This window comes from Phacochoerus africanus, chromosome 15 (genome assembly GCF_016906955.1).
Source record: "Phacochoerus africanus isolate WHEZ1 chromosome 15, ROS_Pafr_v1, whole genome shotgun sequence".
Classification (NCBI taxonomy): Eukaryota; Metazoa; Chordata; class Mammalia; order Artiodactyla; family Suidae; genus Phacochoerus; species Phacochoerus africanus.
This window is the reverse complement of record NC_062558.1, coordinates 30,344,084-30,358,548: the sequence shown is the minus strand read 5'-3', so window position 1 is coordinate 30,358,548 and position 14,465 is coordinate 30,344,084. Positions and strand designations below refer to the sequence as shown.

At 42.5% G+C, this 14,465-nt stretch overlaps 1 protein-coding gene across 1 annotated transcript in view; it reads left to right on the top strand.

Annotated features, from left to right (window-relative positions):
* The first annotated feature begins 31 nt into the window (after positions 1–31).
* The window catches only part of KNTC1 (kinetochore associated 1), an 87,540-nt gene continuing 73,106 nt past the window's right edge, over positions 32–14,465 (top strand). The window contains exons 1-5 of the mRNA XM_047761835.1: positions 32–118; positions 4,592–4,762; positions 9,794–9,914; positions 12,261–12,376; positions 13,700–13,778. Of these exons, the coding sequence (XP_047617791.1) occupies positions 4,634–4,762; positions 9,794–9,914; positions 12,261–12,376; positions 13,700–13,778 (445 nt within the window). The 5' untranslated portion in view covers positions 32–118; positions 4,592–4,633. The remainder of the gene's footprint in view (positions 119–4,591; positions 4,763–9,793; positions 9,915–12,260; positions 12,377–13,699; positions 13,779–14,465) is intronic.

The window sequence follows — 14,465 nt, the reverse complement described above, 5'->3', positions numbered from 1 at the left end:
CTTGGTGATCTCCCGCCAATTTAAACCTGTGGGATGGGCCCTGACGCGTCTAGGAGCCGCTGTGGGTGTCCGAAGAGGGGCTGTAAACTTGACTGTTCTTTAGTTTCTTCAATTGCGGGTGAGGAGGGGGAACCGCGCTGTTGTAGCTTGCGGGGGGTGGGCTTATGTTGAAGTAGCAGAGGCCTCAGCTCAGTCCGGGGTGTTTTCCCCACTAGACGCTGGCGGGAGAGAGAGAGATTGGGTTCTTGCTGGCCCCATTGTCCAGCTGAGAGCATTTACGGCCTGAAGGCCTTGCTGAAACTGTTTTTGCCTAATTCGTTCATCTTTTCACCCGGCAGCCAGTGTAATCTCAAATCGTTAATAAAATCACGTCCCTGGTCATCTTTCCCTCCCTAGCACTGAGGATTTAACCCAGTCTTGAGATTGGGGATTCACTTAGCTCCACCTATCTAGTTCCCGCACTTTTCCATTCTTGCTCAGGCCTGGCAGCCGCCCCAAACTCATTCCATCCTCTGAGCCTTTGCACCGGGCCTGCATCTTTGTTACCCCTGAGCTTTGCATAGTTGGCCTCTTGGTATTAGGGTCTCTGCCCACATGTCTACAGTTGCCAAACAGGTCCTTCTTAGGCGTTCCTCCCCCCCTTCTTTTGTACATTATTTGTAATTATGCAGTATAATAGTTAACAGCTGGTGTGAATTTGAGTCTACAAATTAGCAGACGAGTATAGCTACATCATCAATTCGCTTTAGGTGACCTTGGCCATTTACTTAGTCCCTGACTCATGTTTCTCAGCTGTAAAGTGGGTTGTTGTGTAGATAAAAGAGTGATTCATTCAAAATATCTTGCCTACTCAATACCGCAGTATATTTTATTTTTGTATGTCCTTCCTGTGAGAATATAAATTTCATACTGTATTCTCAGCTCCTAGAACAGTGACTGGCATATATTAGGCATTCAATAAACAGTTGTTGAAAGAGTTGAGTGTGACAGACCTGGGAGGCTGACACTATTTAACTATTTTTACAGAGATAGGACACTGAGACCCATAAAAATTTTCACTCCAACCTTTCCTTCCCATCTCCTCCCAACTACCACCCAAACATAGTCATTAAAGCTCTTGTTTATTCTAATATGCTTTGTTTCTGTACTCCTGTTTACACTCCTATTAAGAACTCTTTTCTTGGGCGTTCCCATTGTGCTCAGTGGGTTAAGCACCCAACTAGTGTCAATGAGGATGCTGGTTCAGTCTCTGGCCTCACTTAGTGGGTTAAGGATCTGGCGTTGCTGTGAGCTGTGGTGTAGGTCACAGAAGAGGCTCAGATCCTGCGTTGCTGTGGTGTAGGTTGGCAGCTGTAGCTCCGATTCAACCCCTAGCCTAGGAACTAGGGGGAACAGAATGCCCAGATCCTTGAGGGAGACTAGGAGGGACACTTGGGGGCACAGCCGGGGGGGCAAGGAGATCCAGAGACACCTGATGAGAGTTTCAAGGATGATATTTAAGGGAGAATAACATGCAAGGGAGCAGCCCAACAAAGGGGCTGGGAGACCCAGAAAAGGCTCGCTTGTTGACTGTCTCCTTCCTCATCAGACTCAATCCCATGAAGATAGAGCTTGTTATCTGTTTGTTCCCTGTTGTATCCCAAGGGAAGTAGCTGGCAGAGCTTCTGGGATGTGGTAGACATTCAATAAACGCTGCTGATGGAATGAGTGCGTCGTCACGGGTGCTGGGGAATGAGTGACAAGTGGCAGAGGTGCAGTTGGCTGAATCTCTTGAGAATGTGGGGATGGAGATGGGGGGGTGCAAAGCGAGGGGCCCAGACTCCTAAGGGGGTGACCAGAGGAACCAGAAGACACCAGAGTAGCATCTCACTGGGAGGTGGGAGGGAAGGAAGAGTAATGGAGGCCACTGACCCCACAGAAATGAATCTGGGGAGGCCTAGGCATCTGGGGACAGGGAAGAGACTTGGAGAGTGTTGGGAAGGAGAAAGTGGAAAACCCAGTGCCAGCTGCCAGTGGTGGGGGCACCAGGAGAAGCAGTGATTGTCTGTCCATCCATCTGTCCATCTACCCATTCATCCCAGCTGTCCATCCCTTCCTCCATTCCTCACTCATTTATCCATTCATCCTCCAATCATCCATCCACCCTTCCCTTTACCCACTTAGACCACCAGAGAACTCTCCCTCTTTTCCTATATTTAAAAAAGCTCCTGAAGTTCCCATCGTGGCGCAGTGGTTAACGAATCCGACTGGGAACCATGAGGTTGCGGGTTTCGTCCCTGCCCTTGCTCAGTGGGTTAAGGATCTGGTGTTGCTGTGAGCTGTGGTGTAGGTCACAGACATGGCTTGGATCTGTAATTGCTGTGGTGTAGGCCAGCAGCTGTAGTTCTGATGTGACCCCTAGCCTGGGAACCTCCATATGCCACAGGTGTGGCCCTAAAAAGCAAAAAAAAAAAAAAAAGCTCCTATGACCTTAGATTTCTAGCCCAAATGTTATCTGCTTCCACAAATAACAATAATAAATTAGCTAACACTGAAAATTGAGAGATTGCCACGGACAAAACATTGTGAATGTTTGAAACTCATAATAACCTTTTCGGCTGTGTACACCTATTTTTTTTTTTTTCTCTGTAACAGTCACACCCTTGGCATATGAAAGTTTCTGGGCCAGGAATTGAACCTGCACCTGCCACTGCAGACTGATTCTTTTTTTTTTTTTTCCTTAGGGCCGTATCCGCAGCATTTGGAAGTTCCCAGGCTAAGGGTCTAATTGGAGCTATAGCTGCCTCAGCAAGATCCAAGCCATGTCTTTGACCTTTACCACAGCTCACAGCAATGCAAGATCCTTAGCCACTGAGTGAGGCCAGGGATTGAACCTGCATCCTCATGGATATGAGTTGTGTTTGTTACTGCTGAGCCACAGTAGGAATTCGTGCAGGCAGATTCTTATCCCACTGTGCCACAGTGGGAACGTCTATTCTTATTTTATAGATGAGAATTTTGGAACAGAAAGATTAAGTTACTTGCTTAAGGACAGCAGGCTAGTAAACATAAAAGAGCACAAAGTCAAAACTCATTTCTTCCCTGTAATGTATTTTCCATAGATGTAAAAAGATATTTGTGCAAGCACTTATCAAAACAACTGTAAGAGGTCCTGTCATGGCACAACGAAAACGAATCCGACTAGGAACCATGAGGTTTCCTGTTCGATCACTAGCCTCACTCAGTGGGTTAAGAATCTGGCTTTGCTGTGAACTGTGGTGTAGATTGCAGACATGGCTCGGATCCTACTTTGCTGTGGCTGTGGTGTAGGCAGGCAGCTATAGCTCTGGTTGGACCCTTAGCCTGGGAACCTCCATATGCTGTGGGTGTGGCCTTAAAATGCAAAAAAAAACCCCAAAAACAAAACAGACCCCTAAACAGAAAACAAAAAAAACAGCTGTTTGGTTATTGTTCACCACTAGTCTTGAGCCAAAGATTGTTTTTCATTTCAGTATTCTATGTCCACTCAGACCCAGTAGTATGAGTTATATAAATCTTTGCTGATATAGTACTCAAGTGATTATTAAGATTACAGGAGTTCCCGTCGTGGCGCAGTGGTTAACGAATCCGACTAGGAACCTTGAGGTTGCGGGTTCGGTCCCTGCCCTCGCTCAGTGGGTTAACGATCCGGCGTTGCCGTGAGCTGTGGTGTAGGTCACAGACGCGGCTCGGATTCTGCGTTGCTGTGGCTCTGGCGTAGGCTGGTGGCTACAGCTCCGATATAACCCCTAGCCTGGGAACCTCCATATGCCGCGAGAGCGGCCCAAGAAATGGTAAAAAGACAAAAAAAAAAAAAAAAAGATTACAAATAACTCTTTGGTCATTTCAGACCTGATCCTGTTTTTTAAGTTCATCTGGAACCTTAGTGTCCTAAGTTATCCCAGACAGTCTGACTTAAGAGACTTTATTATTTAATGCTATACTGATGAAAGGATTATTTCAGGGAGTTCCTGTTGTAGCACAGTGGGAACAAATCTATTAACCGTGAGGACGAGGGTTCCATCCCTGGCCTTGCTCAGTGGGTTAAGGATCTGATGCTGCTGTGAGTTGTGGTGTAGGTCACAGACATGGCTAGGGTCTGGGATTGTGGCTGTGGCTGTGGCTGGCAGCTATAACTCCGATTCAACCCCTAGCCTGAGAACTTCCATATGCCATGGGTGCAGCCCTAAAAAAAAAAAAAAAAAAGGGAGTTTACTTCAAATGAAAAGTTGCTATAGTTTCAACTAGGCAACCAAAATACCAGAAGCTCTAGGACATAATGGTAAGATCAGAGTTGTTTGCTTATGTAGGTAAACCAATATGTTCTTCTCTAGTAACAGTCATAGTTCTAGTCCCATTTATCCTACTGATCAAAAATGAAAATGTCTAGTGACCACAGACATAACAAGAAGATAGAGAAATTTTTATATATATATATGCTTTTATATATATGTCTTTGTGTGTGTGTGTATATATATATATGTCTTTTTTTTGGATAAAACCTTTTCATTTTCCAAGGAACTGGATTCTATGCAACAGTATAATTATACTCTAATTTTACATATTGTCACAGGGAAGGCAGTGGTTCCTGATTCAGGAAAACAGTCTCAGCAACATGTGGAGTGATATTGAGCTACTAACAAGCGATGACACAGGAAGTGGGTACCTAAGTGTTGGTTCAAGGAAAGAACATGGAACTGCTTTATATCAAGTGGATTTACTAGCAAAGATCTCCTCTGAAAAGGTAATGGTTATGATGTGGGCCTTTTTCATTCACAAAATTTTTACTGAGTGCTTTGTAACAGGCCACAAGGTAGATTTTTTTTTTGTCTTTTTGCTATTTCTTGGGCCGCTCCCGCGGCATATGGAGGTTCCCAGGCTAGGGGTCGAATCGGAGCTGTAGCCACCGGCCTACGCCAGAGCCACAGCAACGCGGGATCCGAGCCGCGTCTGCAACCTACACCACAGCTCATGGCAACGCCGGATCGTTAACCCACTGAGCAAGGGCAGGGATCGAACCCGCAACCTCATGGTTCCTAGTCGGATTCGTTAACCACTGCGCCACGACGGGAACTCCAGGGTAGATGTTTTATAAATGAATATAGACCTTTCTTGGGGAATCCGGGTTCTCTATCAGATTATTACTGGAAATTTCCATCTGAATTCCCATGGCATCGTCTTAAAGTCAGTATTTAAAAAACTGAACTTTTCATAGCTCCTCTTGACATTTTGGACATACAGGTATATATAAAATGATGCAAAGAGGAGTTCCTGTTGTGGTGCAGCGGAAACGAATCCCGCTAGGAATCAAGAGGTTGTGGGTTTGCTCCCTGGCCTTGCTCAGCGGGTTAAGGATCCAGCATTTCCATGAGCTGTGGTGTAGGTTACAGACGCGGCTCCTGTCTGCTGTGGCTGCGGCTGTGGCTGGTAGCTGTAGCTCCTATTAGACCCCTAGCCTGGGAACCTTATGCCGAAGGTATGGCCCTAAAAAGCAAGCAAGCAAACAAACAAACAAAACAAAGAATGTCCACCATCAACTTAGGAAATAAAACATTAGCAATAGAATTGAAGCAAGCCTCTGGGGTCCGTCCCTGATCTCATGCTCTTCTCATGCTCCATCCCTGAGTTAAGCACTCTGCTGAGGTTGAGATTATCTGATCTTTTCCATGCACTTCCTTCTATAGTTTAACTTTTTTCTTTTAATAGCTATTCTACCATTCTCACTCCCAGCTTGAAACCTTATTCTCTGCCTTCGATGAAGAGAATTGCTGTTAGTTTTTTATCTTTGATTTTTCTTCTCAGTAATTTGCTTTTGGTAAAATATTGATGATCTTGGTAAACAGAAGTTTCTTTAAGAGAAAGTACAAAATGATCTGTCACAGTATTATAGCCTAGGATTCCTCTATAGAGGATATAGTAAGTTAATGTAATGTTTAATTTTCTAATTTAGAAAAAAAGTATTTTAGAAGAAAGGAAAAAGAGACCAGACAAGATTTGTATTTTCTTTTTTTTCTTTTTTTTTTTTTTTAAGCTATTTCTTGGGCCGCTCCAGCGGCACTTGTCTTTTGTTGCTGTTGTTGCTATTTCTTGGGCCGCTCCCGCGGCATATGGAGGTTCCCAGGCATATGGAGGTTCCCAGGCTAGGGGTTGAATCGGAGCTGTAGCCGCCGGCCTATGCCAGAGCCACAGCAACGCGGGATCCGAGCCGCGTCTGCAACCTACACCACAGCTCACGGCAACGCCGGATCGTTAACCCACTGAGCGAGGGCAGGGATCGAACCCGCAACCTCATGGTTCCTAGTCGGATTCGTTAACCACTGCGCCACGACGGGAACTCCAAGATTTGTATTTTCTAGGGCTAGAAAGGCAGGACCTTCTCTGGGGATCTTATTCAGAAAGGGCTTCAAATGTAAGCTTTTGACTTTTCTTCAGATGAAGTTCTACGTGTATTCAAAAAACCTTGTCAATAGTTTTTTTTTTTTTTTAATCATTCTTTATGTAGCTTGCATCCTATTGCCAGACTTACTGTTTCATGGCATTTATAAATCACAGAATTTAGGAGTTCCCATCATAGCTTGGCAGAAAAGAATCTGACTAGCATCCATAAGGACGCAGATTTGATCCCTGGCTTCGCTCAGTGGCATTGCCATGAGCTGTGGTGTAGGTTGCATATGCGGCTCGGATCCTTTGTTGCTCTGGTTGTGGTATAGGCCAGCAGCTACAGCTCCAATTTGAGCCCCAGCCTGTGAACCTCCATATGCTCAGGTGCAGACCTAAATAGACCAAAAAAAAAAAAAATCACAGAATTTATAATTATGAGTAGTCCAGATAAATTGTATTCTTTGGTATTAAATTGTTTATTTGTTAAGGGCAAAAATTTAAAGAATACCTTAAGTTCTGTAATGAGAAAGTGGTATTTCTTTATTTTTTAATATTACCAGCCACCTTAAAACATGTAAGTGGCTCAGGCCCCTCTTGATCTCTGAGGGCTCCTGTTGAAAAACAATAGTGTGTATTGTGAGCTTTGAACTCAGGAACTAAAATTCCATATTTTATTAGCTTGGGGCAAATTCTACATTCACAACCCATGCTAGGCACTTGGTAAGGTCACATTATCTCTTTTTAGGATCTTAAAGTTAGGCAGACAGGACACAGCAATAAAAGTTATCCAGCTTACAAGTCAATATATTCCAAAATCCAAATGAATGTTACAGACAGTAAATGCCGTAGGAATTTAGAGGATGGAGAGCTCACTGTGGGTTGGAACAATTTAAGGAACATTTTGTAAACCAGCACCTGACTTGGGCCTTAAGAAAAAGGAGGGGAAATGAAAGCACACCTTACCAAATTTGTAGAATGCAGTAAAAGGAGTGATTAAAGGGAAATCGAATGCATCTATTAGAAAAGAAGAAAGGTCTAAAATCAATAATCTGGAGTTCCCGTCATAGCTCAGTGGTTAACGAATCTGACTAGGAACCATGAGGTTGCAGGTTTGATCCCTGGCCTCGCTCAGTGGGTTAAGGATCTGGTGTTGCCGTGAGCTGTGGTGTAGGTCACAGACGCAGCTCGGATCCCGAGTTGCTGTGGCTCTGGCGTAGGCTGGCGGCTACAGCTTTGATTCGACTCCTAGCCTGGGAACCTCCATGTGCCATGGGAGCGGCTCTAGAAATGGCAAAAAGACAAATAAATAAATAAAATCAGTAATCTGAGTTTCCAGGTAGGAAACTAAAAAAAAAAGGAAGAGTAAGTTAAATCCAAAGTAAACAGAAGAAAAGAAACAAAGAGCAAAAACCCATGAAATTGAAAATAGGAAATCAATTTTAAAAAATCAGTGAAAACAAAAGCTGGTTTTTTGAAAAGATCAATAAATTCTATAAGCCTCTAGTCAGGATAACTAAGAAAAAAAAAAGAACACAAACTATTCATATCAGAATTGAAAGAGAAGGCATCACTACAGATTCTATGGACATTGAAATGATAATCAAGGAATACTATGAACATCTCTATGTCCACAAATTTGATAACTTAATGAACTGAACCAATTCCTTGATAGACACAATCTGCTAAAACTCACACAAAAAGTTGACAAAGTTTGTATGAATCATCATACTGAATGATTCCAACTACATGACATTCTGGAAAATGAAAGACAGTAAAAACATAAGTGGTTGCCAGGGTTTGGGGATGGAGGGAGGGTTGAATAGGCAGAACACAGAGAATTTAGAGTAGAGAAAATACTCTGTATGAGATCATAATGCTAGATGTGTCTCATTATACTTTTGTTAATGCTCACAGAATGTGCAACAAAAGTGAACCATAATGCGGAACTGTGGACTTTGGGTAATTATGTGTCAGAGTAGATTCATCAGTTGGAACAAATGTACCATCTGGGGAGGGATGTTGATAGCGTGGCAGGCTATGTATGTGTGAAACAAGGGATAAACGGGATCTCTCCGTACCTTCCTCTCAATTTTGCTGTGAACATAAAACTGCTCTTAAAAAACAAAGTTTTAAAAGGAAGAGGAGAAAGAGCAGTCTAGGCAGAGAAAACAGCCTGAGAGGATCTCTAGAAGGTGTGGCAAAGTTCCTTCTTCGCAATATGCTTTGGTGTAACTTTTTGCTTATTGGAGAAGCTAGCTAAGAGCATAAGAGAGGGAGTTCCTGCTGTGGTACAACAGGATCAGCGGCATTTCTAGAGCACTGGGTTGCAGGTTTGATCCCTGGCCCATCACAGTGGGTTAAGGGTCCGGGGTGCCCTAGTGCAGCATAGGTTGCAACTCCTGCTCAGATCTGAACTCTGCCCTGGAAACTGCATATGCCTTGGAGCAGCCAAAAAAAAAAAAGTGTAAGAGGAATCAGAATGTGGGGGAGGTCTCAAGAGTTACAACTGCAGAAGATGACTGTTGAAACAGGGATAAAACAAACTAATGGGTTTAGTTTGTCAGAGAAGCATAAGAATAGTTAACATTTATGAGCATATGCTACAGGCAAGTTTCCCATTTAGGCCCTTTATATGAATTAATTCACTTAATCTCCATACCAGCCAGAGTTGTAGGGAATATTAACATTCCTGTTTTACAAAAGAGTTGATGGAGACATTTGCCTGAGATGACTCAGCTAGTAAGTGACAGAGCATTCTCAACCCCTAAGCTGTCCCATCTCCTTCAGGATACATATGTGTGGGCAGCCTTAATCACCAGAAGCTGAAAACTGAAGACTCATTCGGTTTGCATATTGTTTTTCAAAGTGTTGGCTTCACTGCCCGTGTTTTTAAAAATCAGAACATTTCACAGGAAGATCCAAATTTTAATGATAAAATGGAAGCTGTGGCCATGCCAAGGTTGCCTTTCCACGGGGTTTTCATTTGGCCCCATCCTTAGTGTACGTGGGGCTTCGTATCCTCCAGTTTACAGTATACCACAGTCCCCCTGGCTGTTACATCCCAGCTACTGAGACTTTATGCCAGTATTGGTTCATTAATTTATGTCAATGCCTGCTGGCTTCTGTGGGCCCAAGATGGACCCTTACCAAAAACTTGTAGTTTGAAACCCTTTGCCCTTTCCTAGCAACCCTGGACTGTTTTCCCTATTTTAGGCTCTTGAAGGCATTAAGATATGCAAAAAGCTTGACTAAGTAAATACATGGGCTAAAAAAAAAAAGTCCTGTCAAGTAGAGTATTAAACATGGGTACATGAGATTGTGGTGATCCTATTGATAAGCATTGTTAAACATGTATAAAAATGTTTTATTTTAGTCATGCTTTTCCCTCCTACAGGCCTCGCTAAATCCAAAAATACAAGCATGCAGTTTAAGTGATGGATTTATTATTGTAGCAGACCAATCAGTGATACTGCTGGACAGTGTTTGTAGATCGCTTCAATTGCATCTTGTATTTGGTAAGTCTAATGTGATGCAATAAAATAAATTGGGAGTCAAATATATCTTGCCACCAATTTCTCCAGCATTGCTTTTTCTTTTCTTTTTTTGCTTTTTAGGGCCGCACCCGTGGGATATGGAAGTTCCCAGGCTAGGGGTTGAATTGGAGCTGCAGCTTCCAGCCTATGCCACAGCCACAGTTGTGGGATCTGAGCCATGATCCTTAATGCACTGAGTGAGGCCGGGAATCCAGCCTGCATCCTCATAGATACTAGTCATGTTTGTTGCCGCTGAGCCACAACGAGAACTCCAGCATTGCTTTTTCTTCACTCCATTATTTATAAGACTCGAAATTGGACTAATTTCAGGAAATTAATCTTGAGTACCTTTTGCTGTGTACCAGATGCAAAGGATCATGAGGTGATCCCTTTTCTCATTCAGTCTAAGGGATGACGTACATGGAAAGCTGTAACAATTTATTCGCATGCTTTTTGTATTAGAATACTGTAGAAAACAGTGGAGCCCAGTTATTTTCAAGTTCCCGAATCAACAGATATTTGAATACTTTTAGAATGTATAGCACTATAAAAACTTTTTTAAAAGTACTTATGAATTCTTCATGAGTTAAAAAGCTTTAAATATCTATATGCCAACATAGACTTAACTGTAAATTAAGGGACACATAAGACAGTGGTTATGCTGAAAAATAGGTGAAAATATTGTGAAAACTTTTTCTGAAATTTTGAGAGAAAGGTGGCTGAAGTGTTTACATAAGAACAGCTGAAACTTTGTTTTTTAAAGAAAGAACTTAGCTGAAAATCAACCAGGAGTTATGCCTCTGAGAACAAAATCTCGATCATAAAATGCAGGAGAAAAACTCTTATTTTGAGGAATCTTAGTGTATTTAACCCTGATGGATCCACAAGATTCACACTTTCTCCAGTGAAAAGTGAGGCTGTGTTTATGATACCTTGTGTGTGTGTGTGTCTGTCTTTTTAGGACCGCACTTGCAGCATATGAAAGTTCCTGGGCTAGGGGTCGAATTGGAGCTGCAGCTGCCAGCCTACACCACAGCCACAGAAATGTCAGATCCAAGCCAAATTTGCGACCCACACCACAGTTCACAGCAATGCCAGATCTTTTAACTCACCGAGCAAGGCCAGGGATCGAACCCGGGTTTTCATGGATAGTAGTCAGGTTCATTACCGCTGAGCCACAAGGGGAATTCAGAAGATACTGCTTTTGGGGGAGTTCCCCTGTGATGCAGCCAGGTTAGGCATCAGGCTTTGCCACAGCTATGGTGCAGCCTGTGCCTGTTGCATGGGTTCAACCCTGGCACAGGAACTTCCACATGCCATGCCATTAGTACATGGGAGTTCCCTTGTGGCACAGCAGGTTAAGGATGCAGCACTGTTGCTATACAGCCCGGGTCACTGCTGTGGCACAGTTTTGATCCCTGGCCCAGGAACTTCCATGTGTAGCCAAACAAAAAAAGATCTTGCTTCTGAATAACTTTGGTTATAAGCAATTTACACGATACTGCTTTTATTTCATAGCCTTCCTCTCTCCGTCTCCATCTCACTCCCCCTGGTTTTCTTGCTGTTGTGCAAACAATAACTCCCTCATCTCCTTCAAATCTTAGCTCAAATCTCACCTTATCAAAGAGGGCTCTCCCAGCACTCCAGTTAACTGCATGGCTCTTTGGAGCTCTTTCCCTGCCCCACTTTTTCTTTTTTCCTGAGAATTCATCATGTTCATATAGGTCATGTAACTTGATTACTAGACTGACTCTCATCAATTTCTGCCTTAGAATTTGAGCTGCATGAAGATGGGGCTCTTGTTATTATTCTCAGAAATATGCAAAAGGCTTAAAACAATGCTTATCATATACTATGTGCTCAGTAAATATTTGTTGACTGAATAAGAGTCTGTTGCATTTCTTTTTATGTTAATCTCTACGTTTCTGAAATATTTAAAAGAGGCTTAAATAGTTGACTTTTAATAATGAAATTTGCAAATTTTTTTTTTCTTTTTTGTTGTTGTTGTTGTTGTTGCCGTTTCTTGGGCCGCTCCCGCGGCATATGGAGTTTCCCAGGCTAGGGGTCGAATCGGAGCTGCAGCCACCGGCCTACACCAGAGCCACAGCAACGCGGGATCCAAGCCGCGTCTGCAGCCTACACCACAGCTCACGGCAACGCCGGATCGTTAACCCACTGAGCAGGGGCAGGGACCGAACCCGCAACCTCATGGTTCCTAGTCGGATTCGTTAACCACTGCGCCATGACGGGAACTCCGAAATTTGCAAATTTTTTGTTGAAGATAAACATTTTGGGAGGAAGCTCCTAACTTTGATTTGAAATTTTCAGATACTGAAGTGGATGTGGTTGGCCTATGTCAAGAAGGAAAGTTTCTTTTGGTTGGGGAGAGAAGTGGCAACTTGCACCTTATTCATGTAACATCAAAGCAAACATTACTGACCAATGTAAGATCCTGTTGTGTTTCGCATATTCATTCTAAATTCTCTCTTAGGCAAAATTTTCTTTACTGTGGAAAGGTTCATTTGTGGGAGCTTGGGGTTAATAGATGCAACTGCTTTTGGAATGGATTAGCAATGAGATCCTGCTGTGTAGCACTTGAGAACTATGTCTAGTCACTTATGATGGAGCATGATAATGGGAGAAAAAAGAATGTACATGTATGCATAACTGGGTCATCATGCTGTACAGTAAAAAGTTGTATTGGGGAAATAACAATAAAAAAATTATCTCTTAGACAACTAAAACTCAAGCAAAACATTACTTGATTTTGTATTTTAAAGAATAATGTTTCTTTACACTAAATTTAAGAGTCATACCTTAGAGGAGTTCCCGTTGTGGCTCAGCAGAAACAAACCTGACTTGTATCCATGAGGACGCAGGTTTCATTCCTAGCCTCGCTCAGTGAGTTAAGGATCCAGTGTTGCTGTGAGCTGTGGTGTAGGTTGCATACTCAGCTCAGATCTGGCATTGCTGTGGCTGTGGTACAGGCCAGGAGCTACAGCTCCGATTCAGCCCCTAGTCTGGGAACCTCAATATGCCTTGGGTGTGGCCCTAAAAAGAAGAAGAAGAAGGAAAAAAAAGAAATCATCCCTTTGATAGGCACCTTAGCTCTCTATGGCCATTATCCCATTCTTTCCCATCTCAAGTTCCTGTGGGGGTAGCTGCAGCAACTGAGGGCTTGGCAGCAGGCAGCCCATTTGTCTCCATCCTAAGTTCCCTCGTGGCTTGATGGCCACAGCATTCTTTGTTCAAATGGCGGGCAATATTTTTCATCCACAAAACATGAAATAAATGCAAAATTGAAAAATTACGGTTTGAAGATAGTATGCTTGTGGAAAATAGTTTTCCATTTTATGTTTATTTTTTATTTATTTATTTTTTGCTTTTTAGGGCCGCACCTGCAGAACATGAAAGTTTCCAGGCCACGGGTCCAATTGGGGCTGCAGCTGCTGCCCTATGCCACTGCTACAGCAACTCCCGGGATCTGAGCCGAGTCTGTGAACTACACCACAACACACGGCAATGCCAGATCCTCGACCCACTGAGAGAAGCCAGGGATCAAACCCACATCCTCGTGGATACTAGTCAGATTCGTTTCTGCTGATCCATGATGGGAACTCCCTCGTTTTCCATTTTAAAACTAAAATGTCTGGAATATAGACGAATTATTGCTAAAGATAATTGATAACCCTAGAATTTAAAGAATATAATCCTTGGTTATGTTTTTCTGGATTTAATCTTAACATTTGAAATTAATTTGCAATTAGGCTTTTGTTCAGAAAGCTAATGATGAAAATCAGCGTACTTATCGGAATCTTGTTATTGAGAAAGATGGTTCACGTGAAGGTAAGTGTTTTAATTTCTTTTTTAAGGTTTTCTTATCAATGCCCAATCAAAAACCAGATTTATAGTTAATATATAAATTACTTGGTAAAACTACACATTGTTAAAGTTTTACGGATGCAGTTAATTATTCTAAAAACCACATTTTTTTTTTTTTGCTCTTTTCAGAAACTTAAATGTACTTTTCTTAAACTATTCTAAGCTTTTATAGTTTTGAGAGTTCTGTAGATTACCAAGGAGACATAATATTCTTTAAAATGATTTTGCAGGTTTCAGCATGTTAGTCATATTTGCTTTCCTTTTTTTTTTTTTTTTTTTTTTTTTTGTCCTTTGTCTTTTGAGGGCTGCACCCGAGCATGTGGAGGTTCCCAGGCTAGGGGTCTAATCAGAGCTGTAGCCGCTGGCCTACACCAGAGCCACAGCAGTGCCAGATCCGAGCTGCGTAACCTAAACCATAGCTCACAGCAACGCCAGATCCTTAATCCACTAAGCGAGGCCAGGGATTGAACCTGGAACCTCATGGTTCGTATTTGGATTCTTTTCTGCTGCAACACAATGGGAACTCCAATCATATTTTCTTTTTAACAAATGTTAACTAGACCTTAATTTATTTTGATATAGCTGATTTTTTTTTCTGGCAAGTGAAGTTTGGTTTATAAAAGTTTCAAAGAAGTTAACATTGTTTTTGCA